At 33.4% G+C, this 19,217-nt stretch overlaps 1 protein-coding gene across 9 annotated transcripts in view; it reads right to left on the bottom strand.

The window, feature by feature from the left end:
• LOC143257604 (sestrin-1-like) overlaps positions 1-19,217 on the bottom strand; it is a 50,836-nt gene that overhangs the window by 9,327 nt on the left and 22,292 nt on the right. For 2 of the 9 annotated variants that reach the window (XM_076516577.1, XM_076516587.1), the window contains exons 1-2: positions 3,377-4,004; positions 2,623-2,691 (exon numbers count right to left, since the gene is read on the bottom strand). The exons of 2 other annotated variants lie outside the window; for them this stretch is intronic. In XM_076516577.1, the coding sequence (XP_076372692.1) occupies positions 2,623-2,691; positions 3,377-3,400 (93 nt within the window). In that variant the 5' untranslated portion in view covers positions 3,401-4,004. Of the gene's footprint in view, positions 1-2,622; positions 2,692-3,376; positions 4,037-4,552; positions 4,695-6,820; positions 6,872-19,217 lie in introns of those variants that run through there. 5 more of the 9 variants (XM_076516578.1, XM_076516579.1, XM_076516580.1 and 2 more) reach the window with 5 other exon arrangements.

Genomic DNA, 19,217 nt, shown 5'->3' with positions numbered 1-19,217 from the left:
AATATTACAACCAAAGTTGTAAATCCACTATGCTAAATGTGGCTACAACTAACAATGAAGACATTTATAATGAATATTTATGACTTCACATACACAGTTAAAACAGCATGTTGGATTACTGCTTTAAAATATGAGATACAACAAAATGTGGTATACTGGGACTATTATAGAATTTTTTAAACACTGAAATGTGGTATACTGGGACTATTATAGAATTTTTTAAACACTGGCCAACGCCTGAGTCGCAAATCACTTTTAATACCAAATTAAACCTTCACCGTCAAAGTCAGGCCGCCTACTGGGCAAAGAAATCATTTTTATTCAATCCAATCGCTGTCACTTTCTTCTCAAGTTGGTACGTGGCATTAATTTCGCTCGCTTTGCTACGAGCGCTGTTAGTAATTCGTGTAATTATTTTAGTAATTCCATGTCGAGCAAAAGATTAAGGAAATTTTTAAAAAATTAATATACTCGGTTTATGTCCCAACACACATTAAGATGGATCAATTTAAACTTGGCAGTATAAGATTTGTATATCTATGGATATATTTAAAAGGTACACTACACAAACTTTTAAAAGCAACCAAAGATCGCGACATCTATCGCTAAATGATTCAACTAAACATAAAACCAAAATATAGGTTTTTTGTTTTTTAAACTCAAATTTCATAAAATAAGTTTCCTTTAGAATTTTTTAAATCAACAAATAACAGTTAGAAAGTAAGTGCATACTGTAATCGCTTCCGAGTTTCTTTATGTACACACAGATATTTCAATAAAGTGCTGCAAGTTTCAAAAGCAAATAATTATCTTACAAAGGAAAGTTTAGACCTATCTTTAGGAAAAATCATCCGGCAACATACTGAAATCAAAGTTACATTAAAGAACTCATTACGGAACTTTTCATAAGATGGACTACTATTAAGCAATGTGTATATTAAAACAAGCGTTAATTAGTCGTAAGGAATAACATATTGAAGTTAAACAATTTTAATAGACATGGTAAATGGGTTATAAAAAGGTTATATGGAAAAACTATAGGAAAAAGACAGAAAAGATTACGTAAAAAGCCATTATAAAAAAGGTATGAATCTATAAATTCCATTTAGGTTAAAGTGGTGGTAGTAATTAAAGGTCAGGTTTATTATAACTAAATAAATAAATCTTAATAGTAACCAGTATGAAACTCCAGGTTTCTTCCATGATTTTCTATACAATAAACAGTAGTAGAATAATGAAAAAAAACAGATTAACGCCTGAAGCGTCAAGACTTATAGAATGTTTTAAATGGAAAGTGAGTTATACATGGAACAGTATACTAAAAAACATTCGACTTATGACCAAGTGTAACTTGTCTGCCAATAATTTATATCAGTGGAAACTCGTGTAATCATCGATTAACATAGTTTGATTGTTTTTCAAGTTATTAAATTCTATAAGCGCCAATACACGAAGTTACCATACAATTTTACGTATATACCTCCCAGAGCGCTTGGTTCAACTGCCAAGAAAACAGACAAGAAAAGTATAAAATTTGCTCGAATTTTAAAAAAATATATATATTTAAAGTGACGAAACTAGTTTTCGACAGGCGATCGGGTCTTTTGTAGACAACCGTATGTACGTTTAAAAACTTCTATCATGCATTGTTTTTCTTCTAAATACTCACCTAATTATATTACAAGTCTTAGTGATTCATTTACTAAAACAAAGTAAAAAAATTCGTTTCTCTTCGATATACCATTAGCTGGCATATACGGGATAACATTACCAGTCAGCCTTTAGAAAATCACCTCGACAAGAGTTTGTTATTCAAATACAAGTTAGTTGGCACATGTATTTGAATAACAAATTCTTGTCGCGTTTACCAACTAGCTGTACATTAGTCCGATCAACAACACTGAGACAAGAATCGTTAAATAGACCGTCCAAACAACTATGACCTAATTTCTATAATTTTACATGTGCTGTCAGATTTCGTGTACAGCGAGCGACCAGGTCACATGTGCTGTCAAATTTTCACGTGTTAGCAAGTTAAATTTTTTTATATAATTAAACATTTACAGGTAATTATCACGATCTTTGTCCAAATTACAACTGGAAATTTAAAAAAAAGTGTCACAGTAAATTCAAAGGTAGGGAAATAATGCACGCAAGGTTAAAACTGAAGAAATCAGCAAGATGCAACTCGGAGGTTTCGTGTTGGGTCTTGTCTTGCACACATATGTCAACCGTCCCGTTTCGACATTTTCTTGTATTTTTAAGAAATGAACAAACATCCCCAAAATACTTTAGTAAAATACAAAAAAATTAATATTGAGAAAAGCTGCAGATAAAACTAATTAAAAATAAAACTATAGATTAAAGAAATACGGGCTATGGGAAATTTTTGCGCGAGATCTGGATCGACTGGGTTTGATAGCTAAGCACTCCTGGGTAACCTGTTATAAACACAAGAAACATCTCGCCTTATTGTTTTTCCATAAAATATTGCGTGTTTGTGCGTGTGCGAGTAATGATACAACACGCTTTTCTTGGTACCACATTTATTTGTTGGTTCTTACGCTCAAAAGGTACACAACAGACTATCTATGCTGTGTCCATGACAAGAAACGTACTTACCGATAAAACACAAGGGAGTCTATAATTAATTAATCGAACATTGTTCAGATAAGCAAGAGAATGGGAAATCTAAAAAAAAAAGAAAGAAAAAAAAGAAGAGTAAAACCATGGTTGAAAATACGCACAACAATAAGATATTCTGCATATATAATTAAATCATATGTGTATGATGCATTAAAAAACAAAAACGTGTAACGATAAATATGATAGCGAGTTAAATTTATACGTCAATAACAGTTATAAGAAGTTAACATAACGAAGTCTATCGGAAACAAAACTCGAGGTACAACAGGACCCGGATATGAATTTATCCAATCAAATTCCTATTCTAAAACTTCGCGGGAAGTGATCTGACAACTGGCTAACATAAAATTAACGTGCCGATACAGCCAATCACGATAACATATTACTAGTCCTAGCTTACTACAGGATAAAATAAATATAAATCGGTCATTAGAATCCATAGGCAATAACCCAGGAATACATTTGTATTTACAAATACAACATAACATTCTTGGTAATGAATGAACAAACTGAATAGAGATTTATGGAGATCGCAAAAGTCACACAGTAATGACAGAATACACTACCAATAAGTATAACTTATTACAAGTTACGGTTAGATTACTAATACCTGGAATTCAAAACAACAAAAAGACAATATGACGTCATACGCTTACATTGTAAATTGCATTACTGTGATACATTTAAATCAACACAATTAAAAAAATCAATAAAAATATTCTTAACTTACTGTTTTATCACCGATTTGTCCCATGGTAATTTTTTTTCTTTCAAAGTTTGTCAAAATTGGCCGTTGTAGAGGAGACAGAGTCACTGACTAGGCCTAACGAGTTTCGGAATTGTCTAGTGTGACGAAAGACGCCTTTGTTTACGATTTAGCTCAAACTTCTAACCCTCTTCAGACTGACTTATCAAACACTCGACCTTTAGGTTAATTTAAAAAATTAGGACTTAAAGTTGGTTATCTAATAAATTCTTAAAACAAAGTGGAAGCTAAAATTTGGGTCTACACGACCAAAGTTTATTTCTTGTCAATTAAGAGCGAGTGAAATGGTTATCAAATACGTTACCGTTTTAATTTAACTTAGTTTAAGGCTGTAATTACTCTGTTCTCTAATATGAATCACCTTAAAATGGTGAGTAACGAGTTAGCCCAGACTTAAATGCTTAAATTTCCAAATCTAGTAACTAACACATTCTCTAGCGGGATAGATATCAAGCGAATGCCGGTAATCTCGACCAAGCAACACCGGACAAACAGCTGAGTAGGTCAGCTGGCTCAGGAGATTGAAGCAAGCCAATCATAACTCGGAACGTGCCGACATAGCCAATCACAAATGGCAACTACAAACGGAGCAACAGTATTGTGAATTACATCATTTATCGGTCGAGCCTATATCTCCATTATGGGTAAGGAGAGTAGTTGTTGCTCGACACCATACGGCAGAGTTTGAAACAACAATGTTCCGTACAGCAAGTTAAACTCACTCGTACACTTAATGCGATGTATTAAGTGTCGCATAAAGAGATTCCCCGATAATTACATGAAAAACTATTCCAGGTAACCACTCTGCTAAATTCTGAGCTTTACAACATCAGATTAACATAAACGAAGGCTATAGAATCTATTAGAATGTGAACTTGAAAAACAAAAAAGAAAGAAAGAAAAGTATCACGCCCAATAACACCCTAACAGTTTATAAAATCTAAACCTTATCAGTCAAAGAATATGACCCTCTTGCCTACGCTAAGTAATTTATGTCTAATTGATACCAACTTATGATCAGAACAAGTTAGCTGCTTAGAGAAAAACCAAAAATTAACTTCATAACGAGTATAGATAATTAAGTATCCTTTCCTTACTTATAAAATTAGGATACATCGTAAACGATACAAAACAACATACCATCGCAGCTTCTACCATAACAGCTCCACGAAAAACTTTAAACAAAACTATGTTAACCTCCCTATCTTGTCACACAGAATCCTTTTTAAATAATGTCATGTGTGTTCGAACTTGGGAGCTTTGTTACATGTTATCCCCCTATCAACAATTCCTCTAACAATAACTCACTTGGGCCACCACCTATCAATAAGATTCTACCCAGTCATTTTTAAATTATTCGATTCAAACCTGGACTGTTTAATTTCACATGCAAGCTGCAGTATCGATCAGAAATAAGCGTAATATTTATATCCAATATACTTAATTGTGTGATTTGCTCGTGGATAAAGTCTGTGCGGATACAAATACTAAATATTTAGACTCGTGTTTATTCAAACTCGAAGCATTGCAACATTAACTCCAAATTATGCAATATCTTGCATTCGGCGTCATAAAGGAGTGAAGAGGCCTCTTTCGTACCTGCGTTTGACATTTAAATTTAATTTAGGGCCAACACTAGGCAAAGGATCATTTGTTTTGGATTTCGTGCAAAGCTACACCAGGGTTATCTGCGCTAGCTCTCCCCCTAATTTAGCAGTGAAAAACTAGAGGGAAAGCAGCTAGTCAATACCATCCAACGTCAACTCTTAAGCTGCTTTTAAACTATATCAATGTATAACACCTCCACAGCTGAAGGGTGAGCACGTATGGTGGGACGGGGACTAGAGCACGTGAACCTCAGACTGTGAGTCAAGCGCCTTAACCACCTGGCCTTGCCGGGCAGAATATACTAGCTAGTTTGTTCGTGTAAAGTTAAACACAAAGCTACACAATAGCTATCTGTGCTCTGACCTCCAGAGGTGTCGAAACCCCATTTTTAGCATTGTAAGTCCGCAGACATCACTCTGTGTCACCAGGGAGCGCACTAGACAGAAACCTACGGGGATTAAATCCCAATATTATGTTATATGCGAATTTTTTTTAATAAAATAATATATATATACACAGTAGCAATAAAGATATAAAATGGTAACTTTAATAACATTATCATATGTAATAAGCATAAGTTAACAGTAACCAAACAAAAAAATAATGGAGGGAAAATATAAAACATTAAAATTTAATCCAAATACGCGCAAACACAAAATATACAAAAATAAAAATGAATGCCACACTAATAAAGTCATAACTGCTCTATAGCTATGTACTAGTATTTAAAAAAACATTCATCCACCACCTCGGAAGAGAGGGTTTGTTTGTGTGTTTTGAATTTCGCACAAAGCTACTCGAGGGCTATCTGTGCTAGTCGTCCCTAATTTAGCAGTGTAAGACTAGAGGGAAAGCAGCTAGTCATCACCATCCACCGCCAACTCTTGGGCTACTATTTTACCAATGAATAGTGGGATTGACCATCACATTATAACGCCCCCACGGATGAAAGGGCGGGCATGTGTAGCGGGACGGGGATGCGAACCCGCGACCCTCAGATTACGAATCGCACGCCTTAACACGCTTGGCCATGCCGGGCCCGGAAGAGCGGGAGAATCTACTGTGAAACATTAGGTGAAACAAACTGAAATTATTTAACGATCCAGTTCAGTCGCTTGTAGTCACAAAATGTCGAACCTAACTCTACTTTTAGTGTTTAATTTATAGTTTTTTATATATATGTGTATAATAACGGTTAAGAAGTATTGTAATTGTTCTCATAAGATTAGATATCTGTAGTTTAGTTTTAAGGAAAGTTTAGAAGGGTTTTTTTGGTTTCTAAATAGTTTCTGTTAATTTTGAACTTCAGGCTGTTGCTGATTCAATACCCACCTACTTAGATTATATACATAATCTACTTAGATTATATATCATATGTATATATCATATATACATAGTTTGATCTAATGTTTAAAAAGCATTATTAATGTAAAATTATTATATTATTAGTTTATTAATGTAATAAACTACAGATTATTACCAACCTGAACAGACACAAAACTAACTAAAAACATATTCATGCTTGTTTGTTTCTCATAATTATCATTGACAGATTTAAAACAACAACAACATATTTTACATATAAATAGCTAACAGTAAACTTCACGATATATGAGGATATTGCTTTTCCTCGATGATGAATGTGTTGACACTGAATACAAAGGATTAAGTTTCACTAAAACGTTTGACTCTTAACATCAAAGAAACGTGAGTTTTAAATTTAATATATTCAGAAAGAAATGTAGAAGATGTAACTTTAGAGCACTAAAGAGTAGGAAAAAATTAAACGTACGAACTCACCTTATAGTATGAAAACAATCTACTAGATGAAATCATGGTCAAAAGAAAGTGGTTCTGTGGAAGGACAAAGTTTGGACTAGCTGAAGATTAGTAAAAGGTCAAGATGTCCAAGAACAGGGATTACTGACGTCGTATTACGCCCCTTTGACATGAAAATAGCATTAACTTGACCTTAAGGAAAATTTCAACGTTCCTAAAGTCAACTTTCAGGGATCGTTAACTTCCGGTATTGCTTCATTGTTGAATCAACACACTCAACGACTTGAAGGGACATTAGTTGAAAAATACAATATGGAGGCTTCTATGAGTGATCTGACATTCGTGTAAGGTTGACTTAGAGTTTACTGTAGCAACTTTTTTTCTTTCCTTTTAAAACCAAATTAATGTAAAAACCGAGCATTTTAGACAGGACCTTATTTATTTTTATTTAGCATCATTTCAAGTGACTGCTTTTCGTCGCTAGATGATTTTTTTTTCTTCCAATGCTTTGATTTTACAACAATTTCATTTTTTTATAGTTAACTCTCAAAGTTTTCCAAGTTCCAGTTCTTCTGAAGACGTCTTTCTTTTGCTCGACATCCATCTTGGAAGAGAAAACAAAGCCAATAGATACAAGTGTTACAAATCTATGGTAATCGTCGAACCAACTGGACGTCAAGGTACTTTCAGCGCTGAATAATATCGGATAATTTTAAATGGGTCCTGTTTGACTAACATCCTACAATCACGTGACGGGGTAGTATTTTTATTGTTCAAGTAAAATTAGCCAGCAAGCAAAGCCTGTTCGTTAGCCAAAGTCCAGTAGTTGTTATGCCTTTTAACTTAATTTAATAACTTACATCCGAATTATTTTAACTTTCAGTGAAATCAGATTTTTATTTTGCGCAGAGTTACACAAAGAATTGTACAGTGGTAACCACGGGATTGAACCCCGAATTTTAACTGTATGTGCTTTCAAGAATATTTTTAAACCAAGAAGCGGTGGTATATTCCTAATATGAAGTTTGTTCCTGAATGAAATTGAGTGGTACGTGATCTATAAACGACTCATAAATTACCTTATAAGTTGGATTAAAACTAATTTATCGTCAAAAGTATTGCTATGTTTTGTTTTAAGAATTAAAACTAAATGTGCTCAGTGTCACGCGATTTGCTGCAATAGTTAGAGATTTCGGAACCTCCCTAGTAGCCCAGCAATAATAGATGGCTTCTAACGTTAAGACCTAGCCATACCTGCCAGGCAATTAGGAGAGTTGCGGGTTCGAATCCCCATCCCACTAAACATTTCTTGTTTTGTAATCGGAGGGGCATTACAAGTTACGGTCAATCCCACTAATTGTCATCCCTCTAGATTTACGCTGCTAAATTAGGGACGGATAGCACAGATACTTTTTTGTGTAGAATTGCGCGAAATTCAAATCACTACAATTAAACGGTAGATATTGGTTTTCGAAACCCATGGTGGACACGGCACAGATATCCCACTGTATAGCCTTGTGCTTGACAACAAACAAATATATATATAATTTGAATATGATAACCTGATAGGTAATCTGTGTCAACTTCAGTTTAAAAATCAAAGAATAAAATTTGCAATCTATAAAATAGAACTTCCACCATTTGTCAAAGAAAGGCACGTGTAACGTAAAACTAACAATGTAAAACATAACTACATTTACGGTTATTTTTAATTGTTAACTTAATCGGTGTAGTACTGACTTACTCCCAACGAGAACAACTTTAAGGCCAAATTCGAAATTTAGATAATTTTGACACTAATCTATCTGTAAACGAGCACATGTTAGAAGTGAGTTGACTACTTCTTTATGGGTTCTACTATTCTAGATTTAAAAAAATAAGGCTTTAAGAAAATATTCTCAGGTATTGCATTTGATAAGTTTCCAGTATTTATATAATTATACTTCAAGCCTGCCAAATAAATAAAACATAAGAACTGGAATACTTCTACATGAAATTAAGCCCGGTCGTGATTCCTACTCACGACCCTAGTACCTGAATATGTGCCTTTTTGTGCGATCAGGAAGTACGTGAATTTATTAATAAATCAAATGACTTTGTTATGAACAGAGATTGACATGAACAAAATAAAACGGTTATGGCGTATAAAAATACCCATAAACGTGTGATAAGACAAATGGATCTTCATTCTATATATGTTATAGGTTAGCTACAGGGTATTTATAAATTAAATAACACATTTAATATAATCACATCTTAAAACTAATTACTGTAAGGACAAACTTTCATCACGTTTAGAATCTCAGTTTTATTCAATGAAATGCACCCCTTGTATAGTGTATTTCGGCTTGGCAAGGCTAGATAGTTAGGGCGCTCTACTCGCAACCTAAGAGTTACTGGTTCGAATTCCCGTCACATTAAACATGCTCGCCCTCTCAGCTGTGAGGAAGTTAAAAGTCACAGTCAATCCCACGATTCGTTGACAAAAGAGTAGCCTAAGAGTTTGCGGTGGGTGGTGATGACTAGCTGTCTTCCCTCTAGTCTTATACTGCTAAATTACAGACGACTAGCGCAGATAGCCCTTGTGTAGCTTTGTGAGAAATAAAAAAAAATCATGTACAGGGTATTTCAAAAACCATATATTACTACATAGGTGTAGAAGTGTGTGAGAGGGGAGAGTCAGGGTTTATTTCACTGAGTGAAACAAGAAAATGCGCACAACTGGTGCACTCATTACGGCCGGGATCCATGACAAGCGTTTGTCTTAGAACCCTTCAAGCACTTGGGTTCTAATTTACATTTTATGCACTCCTCTGCTTTTCCCGAGATTAATTTTCCTGACTCTAATGCATTTGTTTGGCACAAATTGAAAAGTCGGGACCCACTGCCGCTTCCTACACCACTGCATAATTATTTAAGTCATTATTTTTTCCAAATAGACCCCCAGTGGCTCAGCGGTATGTCTGCGGACTTACAACGCTAAAAACCGGGTTTCGATACCCGTGGTGGGCAGAGCACAGATAGCCCATTGAGTAGCTTTGTGCTTAATTCAAAACAAGAACAATCTTTCCATGTATATGAGATTGTTATCTAAATAAGACCCGTTGTACGGGATATTGCATGGATCAATGAACACTGTCCAGAACAAAACGATGTTTGCAGTATCTTTATTTAGGGATAAGTCCCGTGCACTGTTTGAGGATAACTGGGAGTATATTCAGCACTTCCTATGAAAGTTTTTGAAAACCTTATACTGTGTTAAAAAATTATTGAATAAAACTAATGTTTTTTAATGTTCCAGTGATTAAATGTTTTACTCCTAAATAAGTAGTTTTTAAGATATGACTACTTTAGATATACATATTTTAAAACTACTCTGTATTGTCTCAGCAAAGTTAGCATAATTGTAACGTGTACTCTGCCTTTGTAACTATAGGGCCGTCTCATCCCTAAATATGCCTTGCTTCCTTCCAATTGCCGAGAGAGGACGAATTTAAGCATCGTTCCCATATTTAAGATAATAATGCGTGGTAAATTATACACGACAGGACAATTATAACAAAAGCTTTTTTCATATTCAGAAACTAAAGGCATTGCAGGGTAAACGAAAATCAGGGTCAACTCACTTTCATGTGGTATTTAAATACATTCAGAGCCGAGGTTAACTACACCCAAAAATAATATTACAGGTTATTGCGGAAGTGTTGAGTGTGGAAACAAGTAAACAGATGGGGTACAGCTTACGCCACGGTCTGATAACCTATTAGTCAAATTCACTGAACATTTGTCGAGTGATTTTAACAAAGAAACCAGTTTAAAATATTCAAATTACGACAATACGAGGAAATAAATTTTACGTGAATGTACACTATGCGTAGATGGTTATAAAATGTTTATTGAGACTGTTCATCATGTTTCACTACAAATATTAACAAAAAAAATAAGACAATTTAAAACATCTTAGTCATTACTAGTACATCGTTTAGTTTCCGTTTGATTTTTCACTTGGACAAAGACAGTTTTCTACTTTCAAAATGTTTTCTTCCGCTTTTATGTAGCCCGGCATGGTCAGGTGGTTAAGGCACTCGACTCCTAATCCGAGGACCGTGGGTTCAAATCCTCGTCCCACAAAACATGCTACCCCTTTCGGCGGTGGGAGCGTTATAAATTTACGGACAATCCCACTGCACGAGGGCTATCTGCGCTAACCGTCCCTAATTTTGCAGTGTAAAACTAGAGGGAAGGCAGCTAGTCATTATCACCCACCACCAACGCTTGGGCTACTCTTTTACCAATAAATAGTGTAATTGACCGTCACATCGTGACATCTCCACGGGAGAAATGTCGAGCATATTTTGTGCGACTGGGATTCGAACCCGCGACCCTCAGATTACGAGTCGAGCGCCTTAACCACCTGACGATGCATAGCGAGTGAAAAAGCGTGAGTAAATACCTACGTAACACAGACGATACCACGACTCTCCCTTTTGTAACAAGCATATTTGTTTGTTGTTTTTTTAGGGGAGGTAAGTTTTATTACAGTTTGCCTGTATTAAATATAATAATCTCGTGATCTTACTCAAACCAGATTGAAATTTCATGACTCAAATCGTGTGTGTTAAAGAAAATTTCGGTATTTAGCTTTAAGGTTGCAGTCCTGAAATAATTAACTCTTGTTAAACACGATTAAAAATGGCGTGTCTTCATTTATTACTGATATTAATTTACTATAACGAGTATCATGGTTCGTTAATTTGAACCAACTTTACAACACAACAGTCCACGACATTCAGTAACCACAGAATAACCCCCTTTTACCTCCAAACCTAATAATATTTTTTGTTTTTAAAAAGTAAAAATTCTGTGTACAAGAAAAGCTTTATTCCAAAAGTGCTTTTATTCGTGTATATTTAATTTTACAAGAAACATTTTTTCTATATATCATATTTTTATGAAACTTCGGATATAACTCGGATCTAAGTTTGAGAAACACTGTCCAAACGAACTAAATTCGGTAACAGTTATTATAAGTACGCAACTTACCACAAAGACCAAAAGACACACTCAGTAAAACTGCTATGTGACATAATGACTATGTACGTATTTTTCATATTTTAAAAAGGTTTTACCTATTGGTTTTGACGTGTCCAAACACGTGACCGTTTTTGGGTAAAGACTTAGTTTGTTTTGAATTTCGCGCAAAACTACACGAAGGCTACCTGTGCTAGCTGTCCTTAATGTTCCAGTGTAAGATTAGAGAAAATACAGCTAGTTTTCACCATCCATTGTCAACTCTGGGGCTACCTTTTCACCAACGAACAGTGATAATGGCCATCACTGTATAACACCTCCGCAGCTGAAAGGGCAAGCATGTTTGGGGTGATGGGGATTGGAACTCGCGACTCTCAGATTACGAGTCGAACGCCCTAACCACCTGGCCATGCCGACCCTTTTTTGGGTAATGAAGAGAAAGAGAGAGAGAAAAAGTTTTCTTTAATAGACTTCACTTCGTATTATGAAGTAAATCGAAAAATCTAGGTTGATCATAGATGAAAAATTGTAGTTGTGATAGGAAGACAATATTTTATACATATAAAATTACTGAAGAAGACGCTAATGAATTGTTCTACTTAACCCTAAAACGGCGGCCATCATCAATTGATGCTGCTACCTAGGATTAATAAAGTATAAAATGCTAAAAAATACATTTGTCCTCCGAACGGGAGAGCGAGGTCTGTCTATACACAGCATGACGAGTTACGACTTGTACCAAAAAATGGAAGAGGTGGGCCTACAATAACGGATATTTGAGATCGCTAATGCAACGGGGTGGGTAGGCCTAAAACATAGTGGTTTGAAACTAGTACTGCAACAAGATGTCTAGGTTTATAACATGGCAATGTGAAACCTATTCTGCTATTGGACGGCTAAGTCTATAACATTGTGGTTTGAAACCACTGTTGCAACAGGGCAGCTAAGGATATTATATGGTAGTTTGAAACTAATACTGGATAAAAGAACGTTTTAAAATTTGACTTTTATCAAAACACATGGGCCATATTATCTATTTAGTAACACTTCACTCCATGCAGTGGCAGCTGTAGCTACTTCAAAGTGATTTTAAATAAATAGATAGATATATAAATATATCTTTTTAGTTTACTATAGTAAGATGGGCATATGTTCGGTTATTGAACCTTTAAAATTTTCATATAATATAGTAGTTAGTTTGCACTGAACCTGGGTTATTATTATAAATCGGTATTTAGTTACATCACTAAAGAGACAATGTGAAAGTTACCATACAAATACTTAACATAAAAATGTACAATCGTTAGCACTTACATATGAAGCTCAACAATGCAGTTCATTATAAATATAAATTTGATGTTTGTACACCAAATTCAAAGCTCTTCAACAATGTTATAAATATGAAATAATTACCTTTAATTTGAATGCATCTTGTCTTATTAACTACCTTTAATTTGAATTCATCTTGTCTTGTTAATTACCTTTAATTTGAATGCATCTTGTCTTATTAACTACCTTTAATTTGAATGCATCTTTTCTTATTAACTACCTTTAATTTGAATGCATCTTGTATTATTAATTACCTTTGATTTGAATGCATCTTGTCTAATTAACTACCTTTAATTTGAATGCACCTTGTCTTATTAATTACCTTTAATTTGAATGCATTTTGTCTTATTAATTACCTTTAATTTGAATGCATCTTGTCTTATTAAATATATTTAATTTGAATGCATCTTGTCTTATTAAATATATTTAATTTGAATGCATCTTGTCTTATTAACTACCTTTAATTTGAATGCATCTTGTCTTATTAACTACCTTTAATTTGAATGCATCTTGTATTATTAATTACCTTTGATTTGAATGCATCTTGTATTATTAATTACCTTTAATTTGAATGCATCTTGTCTTATTAACTACCTTTAATTTGAATGCATCTTGTCTTAATAATTACCTTTAATTTGAATGCATCTTGTCTTATTAACTACCTTTAATTTGAATGCACCTTGTCTTATTAATTACCTTTAATTTGAATGCATCTTGTCTTATTAACTACCTTTAATTTGAATGCATCTTGTCTTATTAACTACCTTTAATTTGAATGCACCTTGTCTTAATAATTACCTTTAATTTGAATGCATCTTGTCTTATTAACTACCTTTAATTTGAATGCATCTTGTCTTAATAATTACCTTTAACTTAAATGCATCTTGTCTTATTAACTACCTTTAATTTGAATGCACCTTGTCTTATTAAATATCTTTAATTTGAATGCATCTTGTCTTATTAACTACCTTTAATTTGAATGCATCTTGTCTTATTAACTACCTTTAATTTGAATGCACCTTGTCTTATTAATTACCTTTAATTTGAATGCATCTTGTATTATTAATTACCTTTAATTTGAATGCATCTTGTCTTAATAATTACCTTTAACTTAAATGCATCTTGTCTTATTAACTACCTTTAATTTGAATGCACCTTGTCTTATTAAATATCTTTAATTTGAATGCATCTTGTCTTATTAACTACCTTTAATTTGAATGCATCTTGTCTTATTAACTACCTTTAATTTGAATGCATCTTGTATTATTAATTACCTTTGATTTGAATGCATCTTGTATTATTAATTACCTTTAATTTGAATGCATCTTGTCTTATTAACTACCTTTAATTTGAATGCATCTTGTATTATTAATTACCTTTAATTTGAATGCATCTTGTATTATTAATTACCTTTAATTTGAATGCATCTTGTCTTATTAACTACCTTTAATTTGAATGCATCTTGTATTATTAATTACCTTTGATTTGAATGCATCTTGTATTATTAATTACCTTTAATTTGAATGCATCTTGTCTTATTAACTACCTTTAATTTGAATGCATCTTGTATTATTAATTACCTTTGATTTGAATGCATCTTGTATTATTAATTACCTTTAATTTGAATGCATCTTGTATTATTAATTACCTTTAATTTGAATGCATCTTGTCTTATTAACTACCTTTAATTTGAATGCATCTTGTCTTATTAACTACCTTTAATTTGAATGCATCTTGTATTATTAATTACCTTTGATATGAATGCATCTTGTATTATTAATTACCTTTAATTTGAATGCATCTTGTCTTATTAACTACCTTTAATTTGAATGCATCTTGTATTATTAATTACCTTTAATTTGAATGCACCTTGTCTTATTAAATATCTTTAATCTGAATGCATCTTGTCTTATTAACTACCTTTAATTTGAATGCATCTTGTCTTATTAATTACCTTTGATTTGAATGCATCTTGTATTATTAATTACCTTTAATTTGAATGCATCTTGTCTTATTAAATATCTTTAATTTGAATGCATCTTGTCTTATTAACTACCTTTAATTTGAATGCATCTTGTATTATTAATTACCTTTGATTTGAATGCATCTTGTATTATTAATTACCTTTAATTTGAATGCATCTTGTCTTATTAACTACCTTTAATTTCAATACATCTTGTCTTATTAATTACAAGATATTATACAAAGATTCCAACGTATTTCAGTCATTCACAGGATTTAACTTTTCCGTTATTAGTGACTTCTGGTGGAATGACAATGACTAAAATATGTATTAAATACTTGTATGCTCAAAGTAGTCACGTTATCTGCTTCTAAATAATCTTCGTTGAAAAGTAATGCTTATTTTGTAAGCTACAGAAACCGGATGGATATAGGTAAGGTTGTGAACCTGCTATAGTTTAGAATGAATATCCACATTTTGTCATATATATTTTATAGACATAAGTTTCTGCAGAAATGACACCTCACTAACCTCATTACAATAAAGCTACAACCTGTGTGTAACTGACCATAAAAAGAGTTTAAAGATTTACGGGACACACTAGACGTTACTTTATAGGACTTCAGATATTTAGTTCCATACCATGTAGAAAATTAACGTTAAAATTGAAAAGGGGGGAGGGAACCAGACAAACCCAATTTCTACAGGTAGTACGAACTTGGTGAGAGATGCCTACAATTATATAGGTTATAAAAATAGACCAGTTCTTGAAAAATGAAGTGAAAAATCTTGATGCCATTGTAACTTAAGGCTACTTATCCGGGTAGCTTCAGAGCAAGCGTATATATTACTACTGGCCTTAAGTATTGCACAGAGATTTTAACTAACGTTTCCAAAAACTGAAAAAATACCCAAAATGACAACACTTTCCCATAATTATTTATTTACCCGCGAATGTTGTATAAACCACTTTATTATTGACTTTTTCTTTTATTTTTAAGATAATGTCCATTAAACCGTGGACATCTGTGCCAGACGTGAAAATAGAAACACCTTCAACAAAAACTTACTTAGTGCCGAAATAAGGTATTTTTGTGTCACGTGGACCACAGAAAATTTCCTCTCTTTCTTTAAGTTAGATAGAGCATATTTAACAGGTTGTATATATATGTGTGTGTGTGTGTGTGTGTGTGTGTGTGCGTGTTCTTTAAGTTTTTCTTAATAAAATACTTATATTCTTCTCACTGATACTAAATCTTTCAAGTTTCAATACAAGCATCTACTGCAGCGTCCTCTAGAACTGATAAAAATAAAGAACTGACACTAAGTGTTCCAAGTTTCAATACAAGTACGTACTGTAGAGTCCTCTAGAACTGATGAAAATAAAGAACTGATACTGAGCGTTTCAGGTTTCAATACAAGCATCTACTGTAGAGCAGATTAGGCAGCTCCGTGGCCATTGGCCACATGTAGCCAGTGGATAGCACAGTTGTGGTCAGTTTGAATTTAGGAATCATCTTTTTCGATCATTTATTTTTTATCGCAAATTTGGTAATCAGCAACTGCACTGCCTCACGTCATCGCTAATGTCGCGCGCTTCATCACTGCCACAGACTCTGAAAATAATCTGAAAATCTGATAACAGATAATCTGAAAACGAAATAATCCACATAATGTTGAACACTCAGAAAATAAAGACAATTTAATTGATTCTGGCATTACTGCCGAAAAGAAAATGGCGCGTGACTGGAAAAACGTGAAACGAGAATTTAATGAAAGTTGGGAGTTGAAATTTGCAGTGATTGAAATGAATAATAAACCAGTGTGTCTTTTGTGTAACAAAGTTTTTAGGAATAATAAAGTATACAACCTTAAGCAACACTTTAACAATTTTCACAACGAATTTGATGTAAAATTTCCAGTTGATAGCAAAAGATCGTATGAATGAAATTAGCCGTCTGAAAGCAAAACTTCATGAACAAAAGGGAGGTCTAAAAAGATTTTTATCATCGATAGAACTTGTTACATTAGCTAGCTATAAAGTAGCTTGGATTCTAGCTCAAAAAAAGAAATCATTTTCTGATGCTGAACTAGTAAAAACAATATTAATTGTGGTCAATGAAACTATCTTGGAAAATTATGATTCAAAAATAAAATATGATATTCTTCGAAAGGTAAATAATTTGCAATTAAGTCGAAGAAGAATTGTCCGCAGAATGCTAGAGTTAGTGAAAGACATAGAAAATCAGTTGCTTGAGCAACTAAAAGACCGTTTGTATTTTTATTTAGCACTAGATGAGCCAACAGATGTTAGTGACATTGCACAGTTGAAATTTTTGGTTCGATATGTAACTTCCGATCTTCTAGTGAGGGAAGAAATTCTTGGTCTTTGTGGACTGATTACGAGATCGAACATGTGGGAAAAACATCTTTGAAAAATTTCTTGAAATGTCAAAAAAATTCAACCTGGATAAGAAAAAAACTGGCTTCTGCCATGACTGGGGCGAAATTAGGATTTGTTTCTCTTTTGAAGCAGCATTTAATTGAAAATAATGTGAAGTCCACGCTGCTATCTTTCCATTACGTTTTACATCAGGAATATTTATGTGCTCAGTTGTCTAAAAGTGATGAATTGAAAAATTTGATGGACATTGTTGTAAAAATTGTGAATTTTGTAAGAAGTGGGAGCTGTCTCATCCATCGACAGTTTGTTCAGTTTTTGAAGAAAAGTACTTTTGATTATCTTACTGACAACGGTAATATTCCTAACAGAAATGATGAATAAATATAAAATTTATAGTCAACATAATCCCTTGCATCATAGTGTATATTCATTATGATTGTCCATTGGGCTATTTACAATCGCTTTTTTTGCCATTGTGTATGTTATTTCAATTATGAAAATTTCTGAATGCTACCATGCGATAAAACTGCATGACTATAAGCCAAGTATTTATATCAAATCTTAAAACATGAATTCATGTTCGCGCAAGGAGAGAAAGTATATAACGGAGAAGAATGGTGAGCTACTTTTGATTACATATAATAGGGAAAATAAACCTTTAGGATTGTATGCGTTCTCGTTATTGGTTATTTTTTGCGGTTTTATCATTGGATCAGTACGCGGAAGTTCGATTCCCTTCGGTGGATACAGCAGCAAGAGATGTGACTTTGTTATAATAACCCTCTAACACTCACACACACACACACCTGCCAACGTTTGGATACAGACGGTAAATATGTAGTTAGGTTCAAGACGTAATGCGTTCAAACACCTATATCTGATCTCTAATAATTTTGGGTTAGTTCACCTGTTCTTGGACAGCAGTCATGCGCGTTAGTGTATAATTGAAGAGACGGACTACTTTTAACCTTTTTTGAATGCTATTGGGCAGTAGTAATACACTACTCGTGACGTTACTAAATTTGTGATATTTTTTCTATTTCCGTATGTTTTGCTTTCGAGTATATTTGGATTGTAGTTTAGATTTTGATACGTTCACTTTATTGTTTTGTGATTGCTAACAAGTTTTGTTCACTTTGTTTTGGGGGGATGTTAATCAAAACGATATGTGTAGCAAAGTATTACAAGGTAACTTACATAACAATTTCCGTGTTCACTGGTAAAGGGCTGGTAATATACCAGAGAAAAGAAAAACATAAATGGTCAGAATTTCGTTATTAGCAATTCGCACATCGACATACAAATTAAAAAACAACTTTCAGTTTCGAGAAATGTATAGTACAGAAACACGTCAGTCCCCTGTTCGATGATACTCAAACCAGCTAGTGGATCTGTTCAACAACGAAACCAGTTCAAAAACTCTAAAAAGAAACGCTTTTGAGAGGGCCTATTGACTTTGTATAAACACCATTTCTTTCTCCCTATCTCTCTCTCTCTCTCTTTTATACACATATACAGAGACACAGAAAGGGAGAGACAGAGAGAGAACAATGCCGTGAACGACTTAACTTTTTAATTTCGTTTCGAAGTATATTCTTTAATTTTAGTACAAAATGCTATTTTTGTTTCGAATTTGTTCATTCAGCTTGTTTTCTACTAAAACCAATTATTCAACTTGAGTTGCAGATAGC

The sequence above is a fragment of the Tachypleus tridentatus genome, chromosome 7 (assembly GCF_004210375.1).
Source record: "Tachypleus tridentatus isolate NWPU-2018 chromosome 7, ASM421037v1, whole genome shotgun sequence".
In the NCBI taxonomy this organism is placed as follows: domain Eukaryota; kingdom Metazoa; phylum Arthropoda; class Merostomata; order Xiphosura; family Limulidae; genus Tachypleus; species Tachypleus tridentatus.
This window is presented reverse-complemented; position numbering and strand designations above follow the sequence as displayed.